Source organism: Balearica regulorum, chromosome 20 (genome assembly GCF_011004875.1).
Source record: "Balearica regulorum gibbericeps isolate bBalReg1 chromosome 20, bBalReg1.pri, whole genome shotgun sequence".
NCBI classification, from domain to species: domain Eukaryota; kingdom Metazoa; phylum Chordata; class Aves; order Gruiformes; family Gruidae; genus Balearica; species Balearica regulorum.
Window position 1 is genome coordinate 4641378 of NC_046203.1, and position 13746 is coordinate 4655123.

The window sequence follows — 13746 nt, forward strand, 5'->3', positions numbered from 1 at the left end:
GCAGCCGGGGCGGGAGGGCGGCGGGACGGGAGCGGCCTTTGTTCGCGTTAGCGACCCTGGGGGGGCCACGGGGCTTTATTAAAAATACAAGATCTCTGAAAAAAAATCAGAACAATTATTTTAATGTACAAATTCAGTCGCTGTAGCAGGTTTTCATATTTTTAACTGGAATCCTAAGAAAACAAAACAAAAAGGGGGGGGGGGAACAGCCCTTCCGACCACTTTATTTGATCCACGTAAAACAAGCTCTGAGGACGGCTGGGTTCTACGCCGCGACGCGCGCACAACACGAGGCCTTCACAGTCCAACCGCGCACACCAACGTCCTAACTTTGCTGCTGAAATTTCTTAAAACTTACCAAACAAAAAGCTGATCAACACCCTGGGACCCAGCTGCGTCCCGGGTATCACGATTGTTAAAAGGAAAACGTTTCGTCTAAACCCAGAAATAGGTACGGACTACATGCAGTAGTATAAATTTCAAGGATGTATTACAAATACTCTGCAATTAATCTAGGGTAGGGGGGGAAACGAAGGGAACTTGCTACAGACACGATAATACACAATAAATTTAGATAATTTAAAAATAAAAAAGGCAAGAGGCAGCATTTCAGCAGCAAAGTGCTCAATAAAAAGTATATTGTAAAGGGACAGTACAAGGGAAGAGGGAGGCAGCAGGCGGGGAGGGGGCTCAGAGGAAATACGGTGTGGTTGTTCGAGGAGGAATTACACGTTCTGAATCTGGAACTGCGCGGAATAACTTTGGTTCTCTTGTATTTACATCTTTAAAAACCATGATTGACGCAATATTTCCACAGCGGTAGCAGTAATTTGGAGCAGACCATACCGTTACCAATTTCTCATCAAACATGAATTTATAGCCTTCGTGAACTAGCTGGTGCGCTCTGCAGATGAGCTTCAAGTTGTTGATGTGAACAAACTGTAAAGGAAAAAGGAAGGTCAGTTTTCTGCCCGCACGACAGTCCCCTCTCCCTGCCGCAGCCCGGGCACGCGCACACCGCAGGGTTCACGGGAAACTTTTCGTCCCGGTGCACTGAAAAAAAAACCCCAACTGTTTGGGTTTAGAGACCCGAGTGGTGGGAAACACCAATGAAAGAGAGGTGGCAGCTGCGATGCCCAAGTCTGTGCCAAGGGCTCAACCCTTCCCGAGCACGCCACGGAAAGGCCACAGACAAAGCTCGGCACGAGCGTGTCACTCGTAACGCAGCTAGTTCCGGAGCCCGGGAAGGCCAGCGTGTTGCCCTGACAAGTCTGCTCACTGCTTCCCAAAGTAACAAAAAATTATGTCAGGAATTGTTAAGGAAAATGGTACACTATTTTTTTTTTTCTCCTAAATCCTCAGAGAAGTATTCCACACAAACCCTAGTGATAGTAGTTAGTATCACTGCATTGTACTTTTTAAAAGCAAGATCAGTATCACCACACTTGGCACCTGTATTTATGCTTTTAAGTTCAAATGAGTCATTTTTTTCAAGTTGGTTTGAGCAAACCTTCTCCACCACCACGACTTACTCGCTGTGGTCTTACAAGTTCATCACCTCACAGCACCCTTGATCCATTCATTGCTAGGGTTAACATCAAACCTGTAGCTGAACAATTTCTCTCAAACCCGCAATTTATGCTGCATACAAGAGCATCATTACCTCATTCGTCACCTTTGCACCAAAGAGCCAGCCTGCTCCTCGCGGGCTGATCGCCCACGTATCCACATCCTCCGGGTCAGACCAAACAAGGTCGCAGAAGGCGCCTTTGTGAGGAATTTCTTGATTACGTTCAATGGTTCGAATTTGATCGAGAGTCTTGATGTCTGGAGAGAGGCCACCATGCACACACAGAATCTGCTCGTCTATTAACTAGAGAGAAAAGGACACGTGCGAAATACTCAGTATTTTACTCCAGCCCAGAACACTACCAGTGTGACCCCTGAAGGTCACTAATTCTAGCAGTCACATTTAGACAATCTACTTGTACTTTTGTAATGTGGTGTTTACACTTACAGCCGCTATTGTGAGCATGTCAAAGACTTTGGTACAGTATCTCCAAGCATTAGCATTTCCATATTTGGTTTGGCACTCATCTGTTAAATAAGAGAATTTTTTTTCTTCTTAGTGGATCAGAAGGAATTCAGACAGTATGATCAGAGGCAAACACTCAGAGCAGAACTCCAAAGTCAGGCGTACAACAAAAGCCCTGTGGGGAGCAGCGCGAGGGGGCAGAGGGAAGCGTTCTGTCCTCTGTCCTGCTGCTGGCCAGGCCCACCCGCGGGGAGGGACCGAGGCACCCGCTGCTCTGCCCTTACTGAGCAACGCGCAGGCGGTGCAGAGAAACGGGCCGGCGACGCGTCCGCTGCCTCCCAGGGCTGGGAGCCGACCCTTGGCGACACCGGCCGAGCACTCCACTAGCCAATTTTATGCAGCAGCACTGAGGCAGAAAGCGCAAACCGACCAGGGCCAGTGGAAGACACTCCTGCCACAAACAGGAGTTACAGGCTTTGTTAAAGCTACACGAAGGTGGCAATAAACCTGACGCGCAAGTGTTCCTTGTGAACATCTGTATTTGCTCTTGCTGACACATAATCCAAATGAAAGTATGTTACAGACCATACTCTTTGTGGTAGGCATTGGCCATTTTCCGGGATTTCCTCAGGTTTTATCAAAGCCTCACACAACAAAAAAAAGAAGTTTCCAAGCAATTTAATTCCCTCGGTTTTTCAAACAGTTGTTCTGCTGCTTATTTCTTGCTAGTGGCATTTCCCCCGATGCTTGCTGCTGACAATAATGACTTCCACAGCACACTTTACGTGTGACGCTGATTTTTAGTTATACTGAAACTTAAGGGGAATTGTGGCAACATGATGACTTTGTGTAGAACCTTTCGTTGCAAGATGCCAAAGCACATTCTGTATAAAAGTGAAAGCGGCACCAAAACCCAAACAGAAAACCCAGACGCTGGAGGAAATGAACAGCTGGATCTGGACTAAACCACATTCTACTCCACAGACACAACGATCACATTAACAAGCGATAACATTTAAGTTCTACTGAGCCCACTCCCCATCTGGTCCCAGGAAAGCCCCCGGCAGTGCTGCATTCAAAAGAGGCTTGCCAGGGGAAAGATGCTGTACTCGTTTATTATGCATTAGCCCCCATTCAGAAATCGTTTGGATAAAGACTTACCGTAAAATCCATACACTTGTGTTATCTGCCTGCTTTCATGATTGCCTCGTAACAGTGTGATACGATCAGGCCACTTAGCTTTTAGTGCAAGAAGGTAAGTGAAAGTCTCAAGACTATAATAACCTCTATCTACAAAGTCACCCTGCAAGTCAAAAAAATATTTGTAAATGGAGAAACAGTCATATTGAGAAACACAAAGTGATACATCCATTCTAAATTTCTCATGGTGCATAAAGAAAACTAAAGGCTGAAGGGAAGCCGGGATCTGCTTGAATCTATGAGAACACGTTCTCTGGTCACTCAGAGTTTCGGGTTTGAACTGGCCACCGCACTCCTCCAGAGCTGCCCCACCACCCGAGGGGCGCTCAGGCCGCCCTTGCTCAGGCAGGGTGCTGCCACACCGTCCGCACGGCTCTGCTCGACTCGCATCGCGCTCCTCCTGCGTCGCTTTGCGCCATGCAACTCGTACTTTCCTCAACAAAATAAAACCCGTACGAAGTAACGGCAAAAGCAAACGCAACGCTCACGGAGAAGGCCTGAAACTCAACGAGCGTATCGGGATTTTAACTTTAAGCTCCTTTTTAAATCTCTCCCGAGAGATGGGGCGTGCCGAGCGCGCACGTACCATGAAGATGTAGTTGGTGTCGGGGACCTGACCGCCGGTCCTGAACAGCTCGCACAGGTCGTAGAACTGCGGAGAGAAGCAGACGCCTGAGGGCTGCACCCGCCGGCGGGCACCGGGGCTGCTGCGCTGCACGGCACCGGGCCCTGCCCCGGGTACCACAGCGCAGGGCCGGGCCGGTCCAGCGCTGCCTGTCGGCGGGGCCGCCCGCCCGTTACCTGCCCGTGGATGTCCCCGCAGACGGTGACGGGCGTGGAGACGGGCTGGACGTTGGACTCCTCCAGCAGCAGGTCGCAGACATAGTCACAGAGGCGCTGCGGGAGAAGAGCGGGTCAGCGCCGACACCGGGCCCGCCCGGGCCGCCCCGGTTCCCCCAGCCCGCCCCGGCCCGCCCGCCGCGGCCGCACCTTGAGGTCGTTCTCGGGCAGGTACTTGCAGAGCCGCGCGATCTCCACGTACTTGTCCAGGTCCAGCGGCGCCATCTTGGGAAGGCGGCTCGGGGCCGGAAGCGGAGCCCGGCACTTCCGGGGAGCGGCGCCGACCGCCGACGCCGGCGGAAGCCCGAGGCACTTCCGGCGGGTGCGGACCGGAAGGCGACGGCCGCTTCCGCCCGGGTCCATCCTCCGCTGAGCGCCGAGCGGCCCGGCCCGCCATGGGTCCGCGGGCGCTGCCGCTGCTGGAGCCGGGGTGCCGCCCGCAGCCGGCCAAGTGGTGAGCGGGGCGGGAGGGACCCTCGGCCCGGCCCGGCCCGGCCCGGCCCGCCGCGGCTGAGCGCTGCCCCTCGCTTCCCGCAGGTACCGGCTGTCACCGCGCGGTGACCGGCCCCGCGGGCGCGTGGGCCACGGCTGCCTCTTCCTGCCGGGCGGCGGCACCGGCCGCGTCCTCCTCCTGGGCGGCGCCGACCCCGCCGGTGCCTTCGCGGACGCCCACTTCGTGGAGCTGGGTGAGGGTCGGGCCGGGCCGGGCCGGGGGGGGGGTGCGGGGCCGCCGGGCCGCTGCTGACCGCGCTCTCCGCTGCCCGCAGACGCGCACCGGTGGGCCGCGGCCGGCTGGAGCGGGCTGCGACCGCGCTACGAGCACGCCACCTTCCTGCCCGCCGCCGCCCCCCCGCGCCTCTGGGTCTTCGGCGGCGCCCACCCGGCGGGGAACCGGAGCTGCGTCCAGGTGCTGGACCTGGGTGAGTGCCCGAGGACCCGGCGGATCTGGCCCCGGCCCGCCAAAGAGCGGCTCAGTCCCAGGGCTCCCCTCGACGCTCGGTCTCCGTGCTCGCCCCTCCGTGCCCCGGGAGCGGGGCTGGGAGCCGGCCCGGGGGTACAGAGCTGTGGGAGGCGTGGGCGTACGGGCCGGGCCACAACGCCGCTGTCGGGTTCCTTCCTGGTGGCTGGTACTGGGGAGGGGGAGCGGGGCCTGTTTTCTGTTCCTGTGTTGATTACTTTGTTAATCAAATGTCTTAATTAGAAATTGGAACCTGGGAGAGTCCTGAAGTGAGTGGCGTGCAGCCGCTGCCTAGGACGTTTCACACGTCCTCGGCAGCCATAGGAGGCTGTCTGTATGTGTTTGGAGGGGGAGATAAAGGAGCAGAACCAGTTAAAGACCAGCGGCTTCACGTGTTTGACACAGGTACCTCTGCACACGTAAAGGGCCGTTGTACAAACGGTGTAATCTGTCCTCTGTTGAATGGGAGGTCTGCGTTTCAGATTCAATCCAGGATGTGGAAATGTTGGGCTCCTGCTTTGGCTACAAGTTTAAATGGATGGCTGGATGTTCCTTGCTGTTCATGTGCACTTATCATTATGTAGTCACTGGGAAATCGGGCCAAAATGGCAGTGTCAGCTCCTGGGATGCCATGGGAGATGGGAGTGGTTTGTCACATCTGCCCAACAACTGCTTCCTTTCCATGGTGGTATCGTCCTGTGCTGCTCGTGTACTGTTGGAGTTGTCCCGTTCATTCTTGGGGCCCTGTGTGCACCAGAAAGGGTTTGCTTTCCAGTTTGAATTAGTCTTTCCAGCTCCTGAGTGACCAGAACAGCGCACAGAGCTCCATCAGAAGGCTTGCCTGTGCTTTACAAAGTGGCAGTAACTCCCCTCTGACCCCACTGGAAGCATTTCCTTAGGAAGCCTCAGCAGGGCTCTGGGGTCGGTAGTTTGTCGAGCTTCCAGCGTGCTCTTCCTCACGCTCATGTACTCCCATTTTTAGCCACCTTGACCTGGTCCCAGCCAGACACTCACGGTGATCCCCCCTCTCCTCGGCACGGACATGTTGTGGTTGCAGTCGGGTCCAAACTCTTCATCCATGGAGGTTTAGCTGGAGATATTTTTTACAATGATCTATTCTGCATTGATATAAGTAAGTATGGACATAGGTCCTGCAGAGCAATATCTGTTGTGTGATGTGGTTTGATTTTTGGGGGACCTTTTTTCTAGAAGATCAGTTCCTAAGTGCTTAAAACACCACCCTATTTGTTTAAAACAACAAAACTTGTGGGTTTTTTATAATGCATAACCACAGATGTGTTCTTTCTCTCCAACAGATGACATGAGGTGGGTTAAGATACCAGCCACTGGTGACGTCCCAGGAGGACGGGCATCCCACTCATCAGCTGTGTTTAAAGACCACGTGTACATTTTTGGTGGAATAGGTCCAGGCGGGACACTAGATACCACATACAAGTACCACACAGGTAGGGAGGCTTCCCTCGGCTGTGTAACGGTCAACGTGTTACCTCCCCAGTTCCTGGGCTTCATCCCCTGGGAGTCAGTATCATTGCACTGGAGTTACACCAGCACAAGACTAAACGCTCTGCAATGTTGAAAACTAGTCTAGTTAATGATGTCTCTGTTCCAGCATGCTTTTTAAGCCTGCAAAGCTACAGTTAAAGATGTGAATGTGTGTCTTTGCACTGCAGAGAAGCAGCAATGGACGCTCCTACGGTTTGATTCCCCTCTGCCTGCTGGGAGGCTGGACCATGCCATGTGCGTCATTCCCTGGAGGGCTGGGAAGAGTGGAGATGGGGGAACCATCACCTGGGAGGGTACAGCTGGGAAAGAGTCAACAGCATCAGAAGGTGACAAAGCTACACGGCTCCAGGAGGAGTGTGCTGAAGACACAGTCGTGCATCTGCTGTTGATATTTGGTGGGATGGACATGGAGGGGGACATTTACAGGGACTGCATTGTCAGTCTGATTGAATAGCAGAGCGTGGTCCTGCGCAGCACCAGCCTTTTCTATACTGTTTTTTATAGTCCTGTCAGATCACGTTAATTCTTCTGTCCAATAAAGAAATTCTCACCCTCAAATGGATAGCACTGTGCTAACACACCCTGAGGTACACAGGTACAGCGCTGCCAGAAGGCTCCAGCTGCTGTCACTTGAGCACAGGTTGCTGAAATACCAGAGCCTGGGATGGTTTGCACTTTCTGGTCTGGGCAGCTTTCCACAAGGAGGAACTCACATCCTGTGGGCTATGGGGACACTTCTACCTGCAATGGCACAGTGCTACCAGGAAACAAAGGTTTTTTTGGGGGGGTAAGTGGAGTTTTAGCTTCACTATTTTGAAAATGAATGAAAACCCAAAATTGTTGCCACACCACGGAAAAGGTGAAGTGCAGTGTTTTTTTGGGAGGTATTAGAGCTTGCACCACAAAAGCTCCTCTGTACTCAGTTTCTTATCCAATCCTTAAGGATTAGAGAAGGATCATGGTTAAATCAGGCAAATTAGTCTGGGTTTGTTTTGGTTTTTTAAAGATCATTTATTAGGTGCAGACTAGTTTTCAGTCTTCAGAAAATTGGTCAGTTGTCATAGGGGACTCTTAAGCTCCTGAAAGTAGTTGAGTACTGCGGAAGTTTTATTTGCAATTAGGCTGGTCCCCACTCCCTCACATGCTTTCCATTTAAGCTTGCATCACGATGCAAACAGTGCTGCTGCAGCTCTGATCAGTAACCTCCCACTCCAGGGAGGCTGCACAAGCAAGGTTATCATTCAGGTTATGTACCCCCTTCCTTATAAGGATCTATTACATCATAGCACTGTAGCGAGGTTTAAGGACACCAGCAGTTCAGAAACAGTGTAGCACCTGTCAAGGCAACAGGCTGTTCCCTAGCCCAGAGCACTGAGCACAGCAAGTGCTGAGGACAAGGCTGTGCAAGGTCAAGGTCCCCCAGGGGAACCTCCCTCTGCTCACAAGAGCAACCCGCCAAAGGCTTACCACAGCAGTGGCTGAGGTGTAATCCCCGGCTGCTGTAACCAGGTAATGGAAAACACAAAGCTGGAAGAGTCCAGTGTAAATAACAAATTTATTGTGGTCACTGCAGGTAGAAAAGTTCTACACCAAGTTTGCATGACCAAGTTGTTAAATAGAATGCTTCCACTGCCAGTACTTCTACCCCTGTTTTGCATTTACACTCCCCCCACTCCCCTTCCCTCCCCAGACATCAAGCAACTGCTAATGAAAAGCAGTATACAGCCACTTCGGGCTAGCATTTCCAGCTCCACTCGCAAGTGAAGATTCAGAGTTACATTCCAAATTAGGAGTTCAATATTTTAAACAAGTGTTCCTGAGTCCAATATATACACACACACATTCAGAGATGCCAGTATCTACAACTCATCCTTCTCTGCTGCTTCCTCTTCCCCTGGGGGAGGGCCTGCACTTCCGTAGAGCTTGCTGACAATGGGCTGAACAACTTCCTCCAGCTCCTTCTTTTTTGCTTTGAAGTCTTCAATGTCAGCATCTTGATGGCTTTCCAGCCACTCAATCTTCTCCTCTACTGCTTTCTCTATTGTTTCTTTGTCTTCAGATGACAGTTTACCACCCAGCTTCTCTTTGTCCCCAATCTGATTCTTCAGAGAATAAGCATAGCTTTCCAGCTCATTCCGGGTATCAATGCGCTCTTTAAGCTTCTTGTCTTCCTCTGCAAACTTCTCTGCATCATTAACCATCCTCTCAATCTCTTCTGGTGTCAGCCGGTTCTGATCATTTGTAATCGTGATCTTGTTTTTGTTGCCAGTGCCTTTGTCTTCAGCTGTGACACGGAGGATGCCATTCACATCTATTTCAAAGGTAACTTCAATCTGGGGGACACCACGAGGGGCAGGAGGGATTCCAGTGAGATCAAAAGTTCCCAGAAGGTGATTATCCTTGGTGAGGGGCCGTTCACCTAGAAAACACAATACGTTTTTTTTTCTTTTCTAACTGCAGTTTGTACTGATTGAAACCACAAGCTACATATACACACTTCTTGAAGGTGAGGTTTTAATTCCAACCTGACATCTGCCTAAACACCTCCTATGGTATCACCTCCTACTCTGAGCTCTTCAGAATGCAACCATGGAAAGAAATTTGAAAACAATTCTAGTAACAGGTTTTGATGCAGGTCAGCAGCCTAATCAGAGCTGCTTCAGAGCTTGCACTGTTACCAAGCTCTTTATGTAGACATTTCCATAAACACCTAGAAGATACCTACAGCCTTAGTGACAAGATAGGAGTATGAAAGTGCTACAGAGATTCCAGCTGTCAGATGGGCCACCACAGGTGACACCTACCTTCGTAGACCTTGATTGTCACAGTTGGCTGGTTGTCAGAAGCCGTGGAGAAGATCTGAGACTTCTTTGTGGGAACAACAGTATTTCTGGGGATCAGTTTAGTCATTACCCCTCCAACAGTCTCAATGCCAAGCGTCAGAGGACAGACATCAAGCAACACCAAGTCACCTGTAACAGATCAGAGGCAGGACTGTGTGACATGACTTCAACTGGGCAAAAACAGCACCCCATCACTGCAGACAGGACCCCGGAGCCTCAGAGGCACAAAGCTTCTGGAAGACTGGGAAAGACTGAAGTCCTACTGCATTTGTTGTCAATAACCAACATCCGCTATTCAGTCAACGCTCTCTTGAAGTGAGAGAGTCATTACCTGTATCCTGGTCCCCAGAGAGAACACCAGCCTGAACAGCCGCACCATAGGCTACAGCCTCATCTGGATTAATGCCACGAGAAGGTTCTTTCCCATTGAAAAACTCCTTAACTAGTTGCTGTATTTTGGGGATGCGAGTAGAGCCACCAACAAGAACAATCTCATCAATATCAGACTTCTTTAGGTCAGAATCTTCCAGAACTTTCTGAACAGGCTTCATAGTGGAACGGAACAGGTCCTAGGAAGACAAACACCCAAGCAGGACTGTAAGACCTTATTCCCACATCTCATCTCCCAGTTACACAGCCTTAGGTGCTAAGGACAACCCCTACAGAGGGGGAACATCTCCTGGCTTCTGACCAGCCTTGATGAGACCTCCACTATCTTTAACATGTACACAGCCCCAGCCACCCTGGCAAGGAGCAGCTGTCTGACTTTTAGTGCGAGCAGAAGTTATTTATACTCCAAGTGCGATTTCACACCATGAAATACTGCACATTCACAAGTCTCCAACCTAGAGCTGAGGTGATGTAACTCTACCTTTCTAAACTTACCATGTTCAACTCCTCAAACTTGGCTCGAGTAAGTGTCTCTGAGAAATCCTCTCCCTCAAAGAAGGATTCTATTTCAATTCTAGCCTGGTGCTGTGATGACAAGGCTCGCTTTGCTTTCTCCACTTCCCGTCTTAACTTCTGCACAGCTCTGTTATCCTTCCTGACATCTTTTCCAGTTTTCTTCTTGTAGAGTTTGATGAAGTGTTCCATAACACGTTGGTCAAAGTCTTCTCCACCCAGATGAGTGTCACCATTAGTAGCCACAACTTCGAAGACTCCATTGTCAATTGTGAGGAGGGAGACATCAAAAGTTCCACCACCCAAGTCAAACACGAGGATATTCTTCTCTCCCTCCCTCTTGTCCAGTCCATAGGCAATGGCAGCAGCCGTCCTGCGAAGGGAAGGCCCATTCAGAACACTGGGACTGCCACCCCCATTTCCCCAGGGGCAGACAGGCAAGGTACTTACGGCTCATTAATGATTCTCATCACATTCAACCCAGCAATAGTACCAGCATCTTTTGTAGCCTGACGCTGAGCATCGTTGAAGTAGGCTGGCACAGTAACAACAGCATGGGTAACCTGAATAAGGAGTAAGAGACACAATTTTGTTACAGAAATGAAAAAAGCACATAGCTGGTCAATAGCCACAGCAATGCTGGTAACATGTAGCCACTGTTCTTTAAATGGAGGTGAAAGCCCACCATCAGCTGAGCCCACTCCACTGGGCCGCCTGAGGGGCCAGCAGCACTGATCAGTTCAGGATGACAAGGTGAGTTCAGATTCAGCCCACCTATCTTTACTTTTGTAAAGCTGCTGCTTTAACTTATTAGTAGCACTCATGAACTTACTTTCTTCCCCAAGTAAGCTTCTGCTGTTTCCTTCATCTTTGTCAGGACCATAGCAGAAATTTCTTCAGGAGCAAATGTTTTTGTCTGTCCACCTCCAACATCAACTTGAATATGGGGCTTGGCTTTCTTCTCAACAACCTGGAAAGAACAATGTATACTGTCCTACTCAACAATCCACAGAACTATTTCCACTTGTCTGTCTCTTTCTTCCTGAGGATTTAAGCAAACTCTCTGTAACAGACAATGTGAATGCTGGCTGACACAAAGAACTGTTCTCTATACAGCACAGCCCTCTCAGGAGGGCTTGGGAACTGCAGGGGTGCTCAGAAGGGCACCACGGTTTAGGACCCTCTTCTGACCAGACACGTAGGTCCCCTCCCACCCCCGTGTTCGTACCCACCTTGAAGGGCAGGTACTTGATGTCCTGCTGCACAGAGGGGTCGTTCCAAGTGCGGCCGATGAGCCGTTTGGCATCAAACACAGTGTTCTCGGGGTTGGACGTGAGCTGGTTCTTGGCGGCATCCCCGATCAAGCGCTCCCCCTCGGGTGTGAACGCCACGTAGGACGGCGTGATGCGGTTCCCCTGGTCGTTGGCGATGATTTCCACGCGGCCATTCTTGAAGACGCCCACGCTGGAGGTAGCGGAACAGTCAGGCGGCGCTGAGGCCTGCACCCCCCCTTCCGCTCCCTCCCCCCCACCCCTACAGCCCGCTTCCCCCCTCACCCCCGCCCCCATCCGCCGAGGCCCAGCGCTCCCCACGGCCCCGTAGGCCCAGCCGCCCCGCGCCCCCCGGGCCCGTTCCCCACGCACCACGAGTAGGTGGTGCCGAGGTCGATGCCCACCACCGTGCCCACGTCCTCCTTCTTCTCCTCGTCCTCCGCCCGCGCGGCGCCCAGCAGCAGCAGCAGCGCCAACAGAAGGTGCCTCATATCGACCGCTCGCCTCACCCTGCCGAGAAATCGCCGGTCACAAAATGGAGGCGGCACGTGCGCAGCCGCTTCACGCCCCCCCCCCCGCCCCGCAGCAGCGGCCGCCGCCGCGCTGCTTTGCTTCACTTCCTTTCCTTTCCCTTCCCCCCCGGGCCACCCCAGGCCCGCACCGCCGCCCTTACCGTCACCACTGAACCCGTGGACCCCCAACGGCTGCTGCACGCCCAGGCCGCGCCGCCCGCCCTTATATACCTTCCGTTACTCCTTCGTGGAGGCTCGTCATTGGCGGTAGGGCCCTCGCTGGAGCCATTCCATTGGTTGGCTCCTACTAAGCTGGCCTTGCTTGATTGGCGAGAATCAGGCGGTCCCTCTGACATGCCGGGCGCGCCCCACTCCCGCCTCCCGATTGGTTTACCCCGCCGGCGTCGCGGACCTATCAACAGAGAAGCGTGAGCCAAGCGGAGGGAGTTCATTGGCTGGGGGCCGCCGTCATGGCGGGGCGCGGGCAGGGGACGGGGGGGACGTTCTGGAAGTTTCCATGGTTACCGGCCCCGGGTGGCACCAGCCGCCATCGCGGGGTCGGCCCTGGTGGCCCGCGGACCTGCGACGCCTCCCGCCCCGGGGCGCCCGCGGTGGCCCCAGCAGCGGCCCCGAGGCCGCCGGGACCCTGTGAGGGAGGTGTGGTGAGGCAGGGGTCCTGCGCTGGGGCCGGGGCCTGGTTGGACGCACACATCCCTCCAGAGCCGAGCAGGGCCTGGCCCAGCAAGGCCCCCTGAGCCCGCAGGCGGGTGCCTGTTAGCTCCCGTCCCAGGGCAGCCACGGAAGCGCTGCGGACAAGGTGATGATGTAGGCAGCCAGCCCCGAGGAACCGCAGGTCCCTCCGCATGCGCCTCAGGGTGCAGACCCCATCTAGGGCAGGCACGCCGCGCTTGGCACCGGCCCCCACCAGAAAGCCAGTGGGTCTCTCAGGGAAGGCACTTGCCACCTTCTGAACTGTGATGTCTCAACACCGAGTCATCACGTCCTCACTCAGATGTAACTCACCATGCAGTGTTACATCAGCCCCTTGGCTTCTTGGGATGGGAAGCTCCATAGGAAGGTGAAGGTACAGTCCTTAGGAGTGTAGATCCACCCCGATCGTTTCTGTGGTACATAGGTAACAGGCCTGGCAGCATCTCTGCCAGCTGTTGGCTTACACGTCTGCGGGTCATGCATACGTATGTTACCTACCTGTTTATCTTTAAAATCACAAAAGCAAATATTACAACTACAAAACTCCAAATTAGTAATGAAAGTTTTGAGTGAGTGAAGGGTGCCATAAGATGAGAAATTAAAAGTTGTTCGTTCACCTTTGGATGGTACCAAACACAAGATTTAACAATTTGAGGTAACTGTACTACAAAAAGGGTTACAAATAGAGAGACACTGCTGCCTTCAGGCAGCATTCTGTGAGTGTAAATGACTTGCAAAAAGTTACATTTTGTGCCAGTGGGGCCTGGCCCAGCTGCCTGGATTTCTTTGGATTATGAAGTGAGACATTGTCAAAGGACTTCGCTGTTGCTCAACACACATCTGGAAATGCCATTTTGATCTTGATACTTTTCTTCCTACTTTGACACATATTTTGAGTCTTTTATCTTTCTTTGTGGGTTTTGGCTTTTTTAATTATATCTGCATTGCA

General features: G+C 52.5%; 3 protein-coding genes across 5 annotated transcripts in view; 1 reads left to right on the top strand and 2 right to left on the bottom strand.

The window, feature by feature from the left end:
• Positions 1-96: 96 nt before the first annotated feature.
• PPP6C (protein phosphatase 6 catalytic subunit) lies at positions 97-4390 on the bottom strand. Its single transcript, XM_075772876.1, has 7 exons — positions 4226-4390; positions 4037-4132; positions 3822-3887; positions 3197-3338; positions 2018-2097; positions 1664-1873; positions 97-939 (listed from the first exon to the last, which is right to left on the bottom strand). Exons 1-7 carry the CDS (start codon positions 4298-4300, stop codon positions 691-693), a joined length of 918 nt encoding a protein of 305 aa, XP_075628991.1. The 5' UTR covers positions 4301-4390; the 3' UTR covers positions 97-690.
• An 8-nt stretch (positions 4391-4398) lies between these two features.
• RABEPK (Rab9 effector protein with kelch motifs) lies at positions 4399-7115 on the top strand. The gene is made up of 7 exons (XM_075772875.1): positions 4399-4529; positions 4613-4761; positions 4843-4995; positions 5277-5438; positions 6016-6165; positions 6350-6499; positions 6725-7115. Exons 1-7 carry the CDS (start codon positions 4471-4473, stop codon positions 7009-7011), a joined length of 1110 nt encoding a protein of 369 aa, XP_075628990.1. The 5' UTR covers positions 4399-4470; the 3' UTR covers positions 7012-7115.
• Positions 7116-8093: 978 nt separating this feature from the next.
• The window catches only part of HSPA5 (heat shock protein family A (Hsp70) member 5), a 50276-nt gene continuing 44623 nt past the window's right edge, over positions 8094-13746 (bottom strand). The window contains exons 1-10 of one of the 3 annotated variants that reach the window (XM_075772848.1): positions 13110-13173; positions 12318-12498; positions 11947-12084; positions 11536-11767; positions 11136-11273; positions 10754-10866; positions 10286-10676; positions 9732-9969; positions 9362-9529; positions 8094-8976 (exon numbers count right to left, since the gene is read on the bottom strand). In XM_075772848.1, the coding sequence (XP_075628963.1) occupies positions 8417-8976; positions 9362-9529; positions 9732-9969; positions 10286-10676; positions 10754-10866; positions 11136-11273; positions 11536-11767; positions 11947-12084; positions 12318-12498; positions 13110-13158 (2208 nt within the window). In that variant the 5' untranslated portion in view covers positions 13159-13173 and the 3' untranslated portion in view covers positions 8094-8416. Of the gene's footprint in view, positions 8977-9361; positions 9530-9731; positions 9970-10285; positions 10677-10753; positions 10867-11135; positions 11274-11535; positions 11768-11946; positions 12085-12247; positions 12499-13109; positions 13174-13746 lie in introns of those variants that run through there. The other 2 variants (XM_075772849.1, XM_075772850.1) reach the window with 2 other exon arrangements.